The sequence below is a fragment of the Stegodyphus dumicola genome, chromosome 1, assembly GCF_044657685.1.
Source record: "Stegodyphus dumicola isolate Sdum_Otavi_A_Nest chromosome 1, ASM4465768v1".
NCBI classification, from domain to species: domain Eukaryota; kingdom Metazoa; phylum Arthropoda; class Arachnida; order Araneae; family Eresidae; genus Stegodyphus; species Stegodyphus dumicola.
Window position 1 is genome coordinate 155,379,505 of NC_140768.1, and position 15,540 is coordinate 155,395,044.

The 15,540-nt window shown below is 32.7% G+C and overlaps 1 protein-coding gene across 2 annotated transcripts in view; it reads right to left on the bottom strand.

Annotated features, from left to right (window-relative positions):
- LOC118198613 (ATP-binding cassette sub-family C member 8-like) overlaps positions 1–15,540 on the bottom strand; it is a 105,981-nt gene that overhangs the window by 57,856 nt on the left and 32,585 nt on the right. For both annotated transcript variants that reach the window (XM_085822328.1, XM_085822333.1), the window contains exon 8: positions 9,808–9,970. In XM_085822328.1, the coding sequence (XP_085678454.1) occupies positions 9,808–9,970 (163 nt within the window). The remainder of the gene's footprint in view (positions 1–9,807; positions 9,971–15,540) is intronic.

The window sequence follows — 15,540 nt, forward strand, 5'->3', positions numbered from 1 at the left end:
CATGTTCAGGTATTATGTTGGCGATGATGATATCATTGTCATACCCAGAATGCAGAGTGATTATAGGAATCCACAAAATGGCAGACCAAGAAACATAGAAGTATGGCTTGCCATCAATTGGATTCATACCTAGTGAAATTCATGTGTAGGCATCATGTTGCCCATGATAATACCTTTGAATCATTATTAGTAGAAACTGCTGAAATAAGGCCACTAAAAACATATGAAAAAAATTAATTATTCTAATATGCATATACCGGGTGGCACATATTGTATCTGCCAATTTAAATTGTCAGTACTATTACATGTACATGTATGGGCTGTTTAGCAATGGCCAGTGCAGCTGCTTCTTGCAGCATTGGAAGTTTCTCTGTGTCATAGACACTGAGAAAGTTTTGCAGCAAAACAGTAATGACAGCAAGAGCTATGAATGAGAAAGCCTGTGGATACAATTTAGTTCCAACAGGATGGTGGTGCAATGCCAAGCATAAGTATGGCTGCATTGCAATACACATTCCCAAATTATCTGATTTTCTGCTTTGGTGATTTGATCAAGTATCCTGCTCCACAAATTCTAAGCTACCTCCTCTGAGGATTATATAAAAGAAAGTGTATTGGCAAATTATTTTCAGAAAATTGACAAAGACTAACTACCCTGAGATAATCACCAGGATACCCCCACAGAAACCTTCTACATCATCTTAAACAATGCATCCAAACAGAAGAAGCATATATTTATATACATACAGAAGTTATAAACTGTAAAAATACTGAAGAAATTGCTTTTGAATAGGAAACAATGAATAGAATACTAGAAAGTGTATGTGAATTTTTTTTTCTTATTTCACTAATGTTGTTTTTTTTTATCTCTGCAATGCCACTCTAAAAAACAAAATTCCAAAAATTGCATTCTGAGGGGAGGGGGAACAACTAATGCTGGTTTTATGTGCAACATTAATTTTTTTAAGTTCATCATTTACTTAAAATAATTTTAAAAGAACTAAAACAATTCATATATGCTGAGTCTTCATATTTAAAAAAGTCAAATAATTATACAGGCCTTCGAAATTAAATTCAGAAGCAAATAATTTCATGATTAAAGACTGTTATACGACTTAAATCTTAAATCTGGTTATTATTGGATCATACAAAAAGTCCTGCAGTTTTTTGATAAATAAATACCAATGAAGCAGTACAAAAACACCAGAAACTTTCCTTCAGTCATATAAGCACCATTTTATTCTATGACTTTTTGCCATCTTTCAGCCAGCTAGAAAATTCCTTTTTAAAAAAGGTCATAAAAGCTTACTCATAAAGAAGTTTTTGCTGCTGTTTGACAGTCTACAAATACAAGGAGTCAAATTATAATGAATATGGGAAGTGACGCAAGACATCCAAGCCTTATTCAGTTCATTTTATATGATAATCATCGAAATGCAGAACCCAGCATTACATAATGGAAGACACGTCTATAACTGGTCAGTTTTGGGCATGCTGCTCTGATTTCTGCTTATGGAACTACCTTTTCGGAACATTATTTTCTGAACTTATTGCCTTATTTGGTGGCATAGTGTGCAATTTCTTTATAATCCCCCCATGCCCAAAGTGTTACTTTTTTGGGATTGCAGTGCTGCTCTCGATGTTACAAAAGGAGTTCATTTGGCTTAACCCATGATCTTTCTCTTGGACCATTATAGTATAGTATTCACTTCCCATCTTTAGTAATAAGCTGTATCAAAAAAGGAGCTTCGTTATTTTTGTTCAGCAAAGAAACATATGCTAAAACTCCAGGAAGCATATTCAGCTCTGCTAAAGTATGGGATACCTACACATCATAACAGCTTACGTAAACATCTTCAAATGATCATGTACTGTACATTTGGGAATATTTATTCTATCTGATAGTTCCATAACTATATACCTTGAATTTTCAATGACAGCTTCTTTTAATAGACCCTTGTTTAAAAGGATGGCCGTGTAGAGCAGGCATCTTTTTTAATGTTGAAATTTCCATGACTGAACATCTCAAATTGCTTTTGAATTCAGAAACTGCACTTTTCCCATATATAGCACAAATTTTATGATTAGTCTACTAACATTTTTTTGTAATAAAAGAGCATATTATGATGAAAATGAGCTTTAAGACTCTCTATTCTTAGTACAGCAATGAAACATGCGAGAATAATTCAAGCATTTGTTATGCCACAAAATATAATAGAATTATTATGCAGTATGAGCAAGGAAGACTATATTTTTTTTTTCCTCTTTGAGAACATACAGACTCCCCGTGCACCACATATGTACAACACGGGGCTTACAGAAGTAAGTTTACTAAAGCATTAAAAGTTACATGCATAAATAAAACATTAAAAGTTACATGCATAAATAAAGCAAACAAAAGCAGAGAACAGCAGTCTGGACTTCACGAAAACAGATAAGTTCACTGGCCAAATCACTCCGAACATTTTCAAATCGTTCTGTAAGCATAATCTAGGGCCATCAAATGTAGGGCATGAGAAAATCAAATGTTCCACATCCTGAGGAACTCTTTTTGGTCATTCACATAAATTGTTTGATCGTAGATTAAAACAAAACAGGTAACTTGCAAATTTACCATGACCAGATAAAAACTGAGACACTTTAAAATTTAACGAGAGGAAAGACTCGGAATTCAGTTTATGGTAAATAGAAGGAAGGAACTTTTTGGTGATTTCAGCATTACAAGATGAAATGTATTCCTCATTCCACATAGCTAAAAGCTTTTTATAATGAAAGGACTTCCAATAATTCTTTGGAATGCTAATATTGATATCAATGGGTAAATTTAAGGCATCTTTAGCTAAGAAATCAGCTCTTTCATTTCCATAGAAACCATGATGAGCAAACACATAAGCAAAGCAGATATCAATACCTCTAATTCTAAGTGAACTAACAGTTACTAGGGTTTCGATAACTAATTTATTGCAGCTGGTAATACTGTTCAAAAGTTGAAGAGAAAAAAGAGAATCAGAACAATTAAGGTACTTTGAGGATGTTATATGGTAGGAAGACGACCATAGTTAAACACCTGCTTCAATCAAATTCACTCCTTATAAGCAATAAGAGAATAATTAGAAGCAAATTCAATTCAGTTTGAAAAACTGCAGAACTTTCAGGATGATCCAATATAAATTCACAAGAAATTTTCCAATAATAGTTGCAATTATGATTTTGCAACTATTAATAATAGCAAAATCTTAAATGTTGTAGGGATTTATATTTAGTTTTACTAATAATTTAAATTTTAGTTCAGACTTTCCTATAAGCCTTCATTCCCCTAAGTGTCAGTGCCAGAATAGTTAAATTTGGTAGCGTGCATGACGAGAATGCAAATTCTACCTTGAGGAGAAAAGTTTAAATACTGAGGTTTTAGAAGGGAATTGAGAGAGTTGGGCTCGAGCAGCCGTCTCTGCCGTAGGTACAATCACTGATTGCTGGTTTAAGTGGCTAAAATGCATTTATCTGCTGCCATTAGTTATAGAGAAGGTCGAAAGTCGGTATCTCGCCGAGCCCTTTAGATTAGTTTAGCACTTGTTAAACATTTCAACTTTTGATTTTCAAATTATCTGCTATTCAGTTACCGCCCAAGTGGAGGCAAAGTTTGTTAGCGTCAAGTTGACGCCGTGTAAATTTTAAAGAGTTAATAAAGGGTTTGAACCCTTTCTTCTGTGCAGTTTCCTGTTACTCCTGTATCCAGCTAGAGGTTAAAGCACCTGGACACTACATCTGGCGCCCGAACTTATACGAACCAGAAAAAAATGGCCAACGAAGAAGTATCTCCTGAAGACTCAGAAGTAATAGATCCAATGATGACCTCCCATTTAGATTGATTTGGCTTCCTAATACAGACGATGAGGGCAGCAATTAAACCAACAGTGGTATTTGATGGCAAGAACTCCGTAACTTCATTTTTCGAAGCCCTCGAGACGCACTTCCTATTATATCCAGTACCAGAAAGGCAGAAAGTAGCTATTGCTTCAAGTGCTCTCCGAGAACAGGTAGAAGCTTGCTGGAAAGCCACTGGGAAATTCCTACTTGGCGAAGTTGGATCACTCACCTATACCTTCAACAATTTCAAAGAGGCACTCCTAAAAGCATTCCCAATAGTTAAAGATCGTGCCAAGCTTGAAGCAGAATTATATATCTTCTATCAACAGAGGTTTGATGAATTAACCGAATTTATCCTGCGAAAAGTCAAGCTTGTGAATATGCTATATGGTAGGAAACCTGACAATGAAATTATCGAAATCATACTGCCAAGATTATTACCCTCCATTCAAAACTTTGTGGAACTCAGTAATCAAGCCGTCAACGAACAACAATGATAAGGATGACGCCAAAATCCGCCAGCGTAACCAGAAAACAGCAAGACAGAAAACGCCTTTAAACAAATAGAGGGGTTTGAGAATTTGAGGGTTCAAACTCCTGAAGCATCAAAAAATCCCTCTAAAGTGTATATGAATACTGTGGTAATGAAAAATTCTCAATTGCCTGTAATACAGGTCCTTTTAAATAATGTTCCTGTCGAAGCACTCCTGGATACCGGTGCAGAAGGAAATTTTCTAAATCAAAACTTTTATTATAAATATTTTAGAAAAGTTAGATTATTTAAAAATAATACGATGGAAATAATAACCGCTCAAGGGAAAGTATGCAAATGTATCGGCAAACTGTCGCTTAATGTGCAAGTTAAGGATGAAAACCTTAAACTATTATTTTACGTAGTGAAATACTTGCAAAACTAGTCATTCTAGGAACACAATGCCTTAGGGCCGCAAATGCGAGAATTGATTTTTCAGCTAATTCATTTACGTTTGATATGGATTTAATGGTGGTGAAAGCTGCTGAGAAGATTCCAGAAATTGACCTATAGCATTTAAAGGAAGATGAAAATGCCAAGCTGCAAGAATTGGTAAGTGAGTTTTCATCATTATTTTCTGATAAGCCTGGGAATACACAGACAGTAACTCATTCTATTGAATTAAAATATAATGAACCTTGTAAAGCCAAACTGTACAGGTATGACAAAGAGAAAGAGGCTATCATTGAGAAACAAGAGATGTTAAAAAATAAAATTATAACCCCCATAAATAGTGAATATGCAAGCCCTGTTGTGCTCTGCAGGAAAAAGAACAATTTACCCGCTACGGATCCCAAAGCATATTGCTTTGCTATAGATTAACTAAATTTCTCAATAGTTTAAAAAACTCTCAAAAAACTCAATAGTTTAACTAAATTTCCGGTGTATCCTTTACCCGTGATTGAGGAGATTATTAGGAAAATAAAATCTACAAAATTTATGACTACTCTTGATCTCACTTGCAGTTATTTTCAAATTGCCATGAAACTAGAAGATGTAAATAAAACTGCTTTTAACATTAAAACAGGCACTTATGCGTTTCTATGTATGCCTTTCGGACTATGCGGGGCACCTTCAACTTTTCAACATGCCATGGATATCATTTTAAGTCCTGTTCTTGAGAAATCCACTTTAATTTATTTAGATGATATCATCATAACTAGCAGTACTATTGAAGAACATATAAAAGACCTTCACGAAGTTTTCTCATTATTGAAAGAAGTGGGATTAACTGTAAATGCATCAAAATGTAAATTTGCAACCAAAGAATTAAAATATCTAGGTTACAAATTTTCAGCTAAAGGCATTGAGACTGAGGATTCCAAAATTAAAAATTACCCTCCGCCAAATACGGCGAAGAAGCTGTCATCTTTTCTTGGACTATGTTCTTATTATCGTACATTTATTCAAAACTTTGCTAACATTGTTGAACCTTTACTAGTGTTAAAATGAAAAAAATCGAAGTTTATTTGGACAGCTGAGGCAAACACAGTCTTCGAACAATTGAAAGCAGCTTTAATTAATGCCCCGGTATTAAAGTTTCCGGAGGGAGATGATAATTTAGAGATTGCAGCCGACGCTTTAGATTATGCCGTGGGTACAGTGCTAATGCAAAATCAGCATCCCCTAGCATTTTTTAGTAAAACTTTAAATACCACACAGAGAAATTATACGCCGACCGAACGAGAAGCCATTAGCCGTGTTAATGGCAGTTCAGAAGTTTCGGGTATATTTCGGAAAAGCGCCCGTCACTGTGCATTCAGACCATGCTGCCGTAGGTGACTATATTCAGGAAGGAATTTAACTCCTAGACTAATTAGATGGACCTTAAAGTTGAAAGAATACAACTTAATTATTAAGCATACACCAGGTAAAGAAAACACTGTGACCGATGCACTATCAAGAATCAAGATGGATGACAATGGGGATCAAGTAGAATGCGCAATTTTAACATCTAAAGTTTTAGATTCCCAAGAAACTATCCTTTCTGAATTGAGGAAGGATCCGAAATTCGGTAACATCTATGCTTATTTAAAGGATCCAGATAACTTTGAACATCCAGACCTTGCTGCAATTAGAAACAGAGCTCAAAATTATGAGATTGTAGACAACTTATTGTTTTATACTAGGTCTACAAATGAAAACTTTGAATATAGGCCAGTCATCCCAGCTGCCCTACGGCTAAGCATTCTGAAAGAGTTGCGCGACATCCCGACAGCTGGACACCTCGGTGTAAGGAAAACGGTGCATAGAGTACGCGAGACAGTGTATTTTCCGCAACTACAGAAAATAGTAACTGCTTACGTGAGGTCATGTAAATTATGTCAGCTAGTTAATGATGTTAATTATAGCCCAGCCGGATACTTAAATAGTATTTGCGTGACTTTTCCTAATGAAATTTTGGGAATAGATCTTCTTGGACCCTTTCCCCAAAGCGAGTTAAATAAAAATTGATATCTTTTAGTAATTGCTGACCATTTCTCTAAATGGATAGAAATTGTTCTGTTAAAGTTTTTGCACAGGTATATCTTAAAATATGGTGCACCGTTAAAAAGTAATAAGTGACAATGGTAGGCAGTTTGTAAGTCAAATTTTTGAGGACTTATGTAAAGGACTGGACATACAGCATATGAAAATGGTCCCTTACAGGCCACAATCTAACATCGTTGAAAGAATGAATAAGAATATAGTTAAAATAATTAGAAGCTATGTTAAAAACTATCACAAGCGCTGGGATAGCTATATCGACTAGTTAGCATATGCTTTGAGAACGGCCAAGCATGACACAATGGGAAATTGCCCGCTGAATTATTTTTGGGTAGAAAGATTCTAACCCCACTCGATAAATTATTTTTCGTCCAAGAAATGGAACCTGAATTTCAGCAGGCGAATATCCAAAAACTAATTGATGAAGCATTGAAAAATTCAGATGTAGCAAGAGAGCGGTAAAAAGTATATTACGATAGTAAACGCCATGAAGCAGATTTCAAAGTGGGGGATAAGGTTCTAAAAAGAAAATTCACCCTCTCTAGTGCTCCAGAAAATTTTGTGTTAAAGTTTGCACGTAAGTTTGAAGGTCCGTATATAGTGCAACAGATTGTCAGAGCAGTCATTTATATCACTTTAGATTCGGGGGAAAGAATAAAGGCCAAACCGGATCAATTTAAAAAATATTATGACCGGAAAGATTTTGATGTATTAAATAGTTTTTTTGAAGGCTTACGAGACAGAAGAGGTGGCAGTAACAACAGCAGTTCCAGTTCCAGCAGCGATTCCACTCCGAGAAAAAGAGGAGAACAGAGGAAATAAGGCCGGAAGCAACTCAAAGTGTGCCACAGAAAAGAACCCCAAGACAGATGGAAGCTCCAGTGAGAAAGAAAGTTAAGAATACAGAGTCTGCCTGAAGAACGGTCCCAGCCAAGAACAAGGATAGCTGTGCCAGGACAAGGTCTCGCAGCTGACAACAACGGAAGACAGCAAAGTCGTGGTTTACTGAAAGATCGACAAGACCATCTATGGGTAGAATAAGGAGACCTGCCATGGCGCAAGGCTCGCAACACAGTCCGAAGCAACCAAGAATGTCCATGCAACAGTCTTCTACAAAGTATGCTCCAAGGATCAACTTTCCTGTTAATAAACGAAAAAACCAAGAGCCCTCAACAGTTCAGTTCAAAAAGCGGATGTATAGAGGAGAAAAAAGAAAGGATCAACCCCAGCCACTGGAGAGAAAACAAAGAATACAGATTGCAAGTGTGAGCAAATCTACTTGGAATCAATTATATAATAAACACATGATGGAGTACCAGTCAACAAAACACAAAAGATAAGTGAATTTTCAATAAATCCTATCTGTTGGTAAAATTACATGTTAATCTTTTAGTACGGAGTTTTTATGTTCAAGTTAATTGCCTCAGTGAAAGACTAAAGTTAGTTTAAGTTTTGTTTGTCGAAAGACTATTTTAGAAACGCCAAAAGTTCTGGCCATATACAAGCAACTTCGTATTTTTACTTCTTAATGAAAATTTGTTTTAGGTTCGCCCTTCTGGCGAGAAGAAAGAAGTCATGTAACATTTTTTTTTTCCCTCTCGTTTTATTCTCTAGTATGCTAAAAGTATGTGATTGTAAAAATGTGAAAATATCTATTGTGCTAAGGTGAAGTACTGTAAATGCATTTTAAATTCTAAAGGAATTAGAATAATTATGTAGTGTGAAAAGTTAATGAAAGAAAATCCAGGAAATTAGTCAAATTAAATCGTACGTTTCTGAGTGAAAGCTTGCATGTTTCAAGAGCCAGAAGAATAAGCTAAAATTAAGCATGAAGGTGGACGAATACTTGCGTTCCTTGAAAAACCCCAATGTTCGGTAAAATTAAGAAAATTACATTAAAGTCTAAAGAGTTAGAAACTCGAGAAAAAGTTAAATGCTTGTAAATGCAAAAGTGTTCTTTATTGTGTGTTTAGAAACATGTATTTATAGTTATTCCTTCTAGGAGAAGTTTCAGTACCGTAATGAGCAAGAACTATGTAGTCTACAACGAAAGGAAAACACATTATTTGTATTGTAATTTAAATTAAAGTTCAGTTCTTGTATGTAAGCGAGGCTCAGGGTTGTTTTTCTGGAATTTAAAAGTTTGTATCAGGTCTTTAAGGACCTTTATCCAAGTCTGCTAAATTCTGGCATCGGCAACTGTAGGGATTTATATTTAGTTTTACTAATAATTTTAATTTTGGTTCAGACTTTTCTATAAGTCTTCATTCCCCTAAGTGTCAGTGCCAGAATAGTTAAATTTGGTAGCGCGTGTGAGGAGAATGCAAATTCTACCTTAAGGAGAAAAGTTTAAATACCGAGGTTTTAGAAGAGAAGTGAGAGAGTTGGGCTCAAGCTCTGCCGTAGGTACAATCGCTGATTGCTGGTTTAAATGGCTAAAATGCATTTATCTGCTGCCACTAGTTATAGAGGAGGTCGAAGGTTGGTATCTCGCCGAGCCCTGTAGATTAGTTTAGCACTTGTTTAACATTTCAACTTTTGATTTTCAAATTATCTGCTATTCAGTTACCGCCCAAGTGGAGGCGAAGTTTGTTAGTGTCAAGTTGACGCCATGTAAAGTTTAAAGAGTTAATAAAGGGTTTGAACACTTTCTTCTGTGTAGTTTCCTGTTACTTCTGTATCCAGCTAGAGGTTAAAGCACCTGGACACTACAATGTAATTCTTAATATTTTAATGCGGTAAATTTCCCAATATATCTCAGTTTTATACATACAATAGAAAAATTGTTGCCAGGTAAAAATATGTAACAAAACTGAAAATATTTTAATTGATGAGATACTTCCAAAGTGGATATATTTCAAGAATTAATAAAAATAAATCAAAATTTTTTGGTGAGAAATTCAGAATGGAATACAACTCACTATTAAATGCAACACAAATAGCATCACTGCGTAATATTTTCAACTCCTTGTCACGAATCTTTTTAACTAAATTTGCATAGGTTTTCTCCCATCCATAGAGTTTCAAAAGTTTAATCCCTTGTAGAAGTTCTGTTGTTTTTTTCAGTCGATCATCTGAGACATCCTACATAAAAGGATTATTTGTAAAAGATGTAACAATTTAAAATAAAAATTAAGAGCATCCATCAATAAATGATTAAAAATCAACCTTAAGAATTAATTTCAAATTAAAAAACTCAGTGAATTTCACAGCATGAATGACATGCCTTTGTACCTTCATATTTGGGTGTGTTATATTACTAACATCTTAAAATTTTAAGTTCAGACAGTAATATTAAGTCTCTAAATGAAGGACTGAATTATTTTATTCAGCATTATAATTTAATTTGGATTTAAAAAAATCACAGGATAGAACAAAAATATAATTAATTATCAATTAATGCAGTTTTGCATTAAAATCCTGATACATCATGTTTAATGTTAGATACATAATGAAGTTTTTATGAAATGTTTCAACTATTGCATTATGCTGCCATGCACTTATTTCTCCTGTGTTAAGGGTTGCTGCTATAGAAAACTTAAGTAGTACCTTTTACTTATCTCCCACAAAGTCTCACAAATAGCAAGCTCTCAAAAGTACTTAGTTGTTCTCAGTAAAGGACAAGATGTTTACTTATCTTTAAAATTAAAACAGTCCGTAACAAACTGATTAAAGCAACAAATGCATTTCTAAATAATTTAAATATTTTTCATTTTTTAATAATAATCTAATTTAATCAGTTTAAAACACATCTAACTTATGATATATCTGACTGATAATTTTTATGAAAACCAGCAGCAATAATATAAATTCTAGTAAAGCAGCAGTATTACTGTAAATTATAGTTTCTAAGACCACATATTACATACATTAGCACAAATTCTTGTTATTTAGACCATATGATAATCACAAAAGTAAATGCTCTCTCTTTCTTGTCAATTACATTTACTAAAAACACCATAAGATTACAACTTAATATGAATAATTATCAGATTTACAAAGATGATAATTATTAGACTTGCAAAATTATGTAAAATCCTAACACATTTTTTAATTGCTTCTAAATGGTTGAAATGAATTTTTGCTCGAGTACTCAGCAATAAGTAATCAAACACAAGAAAAGAATGGATTCTAAAAATCAATATTCATTTCAATTCTAATAACGTAACATTTTTAGCTTTTTTGCAAATAATATATTTTGGAATTAGATATGGAAATTGAACCCAAATTTTCTTACTCAAGTTTGAGATACAGAATACAATCCAGTGTATAAATGTATGAGTATTTGTAAGGATGAATAGTACAAAGAAGTAGAAATAGTAAGACTGAAGGAAGGAAAAGCTTCTCAGCAAATGTGAACAGAAGAAAGCTATAAAGAATAAGAAATACAGATATTGTAAATTAAAAGGCAGAAATTAAAATTACTATGACAGATGAGAAGAAATTTCAATACACAGATGTATCATACAAGTTATCAGTTTTATGATTCAGATTATTCTCTGGTCTTTTTCAAGGAGCAGCAAGAGAATTAGCAAGAGAGCTGCATTTTTGAATTACATCTGGATGAATTGCAAAATGAATAATAATCAAATAATTAAACTGAAAATGGATTTTTCTTTAAAAATTAAATTAAGGGAATTAAAAAAAAACATTCATCAAAATAAAGCCTGCCTTAATATAACTCTTAAAGGAAATATGCATGTTACAGTTTACAATAAATTTCAATTTAAGTACATACTGTGTTTCTCTGAAAATAAGACCCAGTATTACATTAATGTTTGCTGCAGTGATTTTTTCAGGCAATATCTTATTTTCTATGCACAATATTTAACATTTGTTCATATTCAGGAAACACACTTCTTCGGGTTCAAGAAATACTGGACATAGGGAAATCGATGACTATTCACATTCAACTATACTCACATTCAAAAAACATTAAAATTGAATAAATCATTTACTCTAATACAGTTATGTTCTTCTGGAATATCATCATCCAAGCTCCAATCACGAGTTCAGGCCTGAATTTTTTGTGACTTCATTTCATACAAGACCATTGGCCCTAGCCTCTCATGTTGAACAACAAAGCTCTCCTCAAACAAGCTCTTGCACATATAGTCTGCTCATAGAGCACTAGCAACACAGCCATCCATTATTTTACCCCATGTATTCTTTAACCAAGTCGCAATTTCTTGTAGCTTAGGCTTCAAAAAGCTTCCTCGTTGATTTCTCTCTATTCTATTTTCAATGTAGTCATTGATTTTCATGCACAGATGGTCTTATGGCTTATTTATTGCAATATCAAGAGTTTGGAGATATGCATTCATTCCTGCAGGAATCATTGTTTGATCAATTCTTTTTTCTGCAAGGAAGTTCTTCATGGTTTTAGTGCAGTAAGTGCAGTCAAAATCCCACACTAGCATACCTTTTTGGCCACCTTGCATGCAAAACAAGTGGTAAAAATAAATCAACCCGCTCTCTCATTGCTACTTGTGTGCACCCAGCCTTTTCAGGCTAAAACTCACAAAGACCTAAAACACATTCGAATTATTTTCTAGCCTTATAGATGATTAAAGGCAGGGTTTCTTTTCTATCAAGAAGAATTGCCAAAATACATGTAAAGTGTGCACTTTCATAACTAGTGGAAGGAATGTATATATCAGAGGCACTCCTCTGATCTAGCTTGAGACCCTTGACCCCAAAACACTGCAGTTTCATCCATAGAAATCACACTCGTGAGTATGTACATGGAGAAGTTGATGCCATCAGTGAAAAATTGAATGCAAGTGCACGTTTAATCATTTCAATTTAGAGTCAGTTCATACCACTGTGCCATCCATCCAGTGTTGAGATGCTTTGAATTCCAATTCAGGAAACAATGATTGGCGACTTGATCTACACACACATTTCTTGGCATTTCCCTCGCAGACCTGTTGACTGAGGTTATTGCCCTGTGATCGCCGTTTTTGGACCACTTGTAGATCCAATTTCTTCTCTTTGCAAAAAGCTGTAAGAATTTTATCTCTGGAGTCTGCCACAATTTCTTTCTTGAACTCAACAGAATAGCTTTTTCTTTTTACACTCATTTTTATCCGAGCATCAAACTTTAAATTTATTATTAAATCAAATGCTAAACGTCCACCACTGATGCGATATATTAAATACTGAAAAATCTAATTCATTGCAATCACGTCCATTTGCTTCGAATGTGCATGTGTGTTGCATCTGCACTCGGTCATTCAGCAATAAGGTAGCTGTTTGGCTACCGAGTAATCTGGCAGACGATCTTTAAGGGTTTATATTAGAAGTGCCCTGAAAAATAATGGTGGAGCTTATTTTTTATTAGGTATAATTTTCGAGGAAGCACTGTAGTAATAAGACTAAATATATGGAGAAAGACAATTTAAATTTAATTTTAATTTTGAATCAAAACGAAGAATTCTTTGGAGAAATTTTAATGAAAGTTTTTTTATGTATTTCATAATATATACATGGAACACTAAAAAGGTAAAAATATCCATGTAATTAATTAGAAGAGCAACTATAAAAACCAAAATTGCTAAAGCAATGCAAGCATGCCAAAAAAATAAATAAATAAATAAATAAAAATAAAAAATCAATATTAAAAAAAAGCAATTATTGGCAAAAAGAAAATAATGAGCTTAGCATTAGAATAAAAAATATAGTGGTGGAAAAAATGCTTAGAAATAACCAGTAAATATTCAAAAATTAAATTCAAATTTCATTAATTATGCAGCTCACAACTTTTGTATTCTGATTATTGGTGAAAAAAAATTGCATTCTGACTTTATGAAAAGGACTAATTAAAGTCAGCTTTTTTCCATGCTATCAACAATAATTTGTTTTATTTTCTCTTTATATTTTTAAAATTTAAATACGCTAATACTAATTATTATGATTTTCATAATTTAAACTCATTTTCCTAGAAGATTCAATCTTAACTTTTTTATTAATTACAAAAAATATTACTTTTTATTTTTAAAGGGATAATCAATGTTAATAATTGAATTTAAACATATATATATATATATAACAGCAGATGTACTTAAAAACTTTATTTGCAAATTAATAAAAAAAGACTATTTTTGAAAATTTCAGAATGATCCAAACAGTAATCTCCATTTATAGCTCTTAAGTTATTATTTTGTTTCACAAAATTATTATATTTATAGTTCATGTGACAGTTATAAAGAAAATTTTAAAAAAATACTTTCTGAATGCAGAATTAAAAAATCCAAAATGATATACAAATTTTAAAAAAGAAGAAGATTATGTAAAAAAAAATGCACTACAATTCTTTGAGTTTAATGTATAGAATAGATCAAATTAATATACATGTATCATACTTAAGCAAAAGTCATTACTAATTATTCAAGCAATTCAGAACTCATATGTATTCTATATTTATAAATTATCTGTGAAACAGTCTATTGTATTTACAGATCCATTGTATTTTCTATTATATTCTATAATAATTTTAAACATAAATAAAATAAAATTGATAAATAATTTCAAACATAAAATTAAAATTTTAAACAACCACTTATTTAAGCCTTTGAAAAATACAACTTTTTTCGACTAGTAATAATGATACTATTTTATGCTCATATTATTTTTCAGGGTTCCTACACATTTCTGCGCATGGAGACTAAATATAATTTTTATTTGAGTTATGAATTTTTAATTTGAATACCTGAATTTGAATACAAAAGCAAACTGATTTTTGCTTTTGTAATAGCATTCTAAAAATAAAACAGATCTGTAAGTAGACTGCATTATTATAAAAAATAATCTAACAGTGAACATAATTATAAAACAAACTTGAGAATAAACCTGACTTTGTAAAATCCGTAAAGTTATGCTAGCTGTAAGCAATAAAGTTTTACATTAATTTTTACATTTTTGTGTTTATATTGTGTTCACAGTAAGGATTGATGAAAGGCAATAACTTACTTTAAGATGCAAAGATAACTTTTAAGGGTCAGCGATTAGTTACAAATAATTAGATTAGGTAGATAGATATTCTTAGTCATTATAAATCTACATGGTCACTATGAAATTTTACTTATTTTATTTTTAAAAAAATATTGATTACGAGAGCACTATTAAAATTGCCATTGAAAAACATTTTTTAGTTTAAAACACATATAATTTATGGCATTAAAATGAATATTAGGATAATTATACATTGAAAGTTATAAAATATTTATGTTTTGCCGCAGCAACAAACAAAATATTTATGTGTCTTTTTAATTTGAAAACATAACACATTTTAACTTCACACTAAAGATTTCTGTTATTCTAAAAAACTGCATGTACAGTCAGGGCCGATACTACAGCCAGTGTGGCAGAATTTTTATAATTTAGTGAAGCACTGAGCAACAAAATCTAGAGATGGCAAAACTTTTAGAATTTAGGGCAGGCCCTGGGCAGTAGAATTTAGGGGCGGCAAAAGTTTTAGAATTCAAGGAGACAGTAGGCAGCAGAATTTAGGACCCACAAAAATTGCATCAGGTGCGAAAATGCCCAACACCAACCTTGTGCATGATGCATTGAGACATAAGAGATGAATCTTTTAAATTGTCAGTTTTCAATTTCTTTACTAATAGAAAAGTTCCTTTCTGTAGATATTAAGA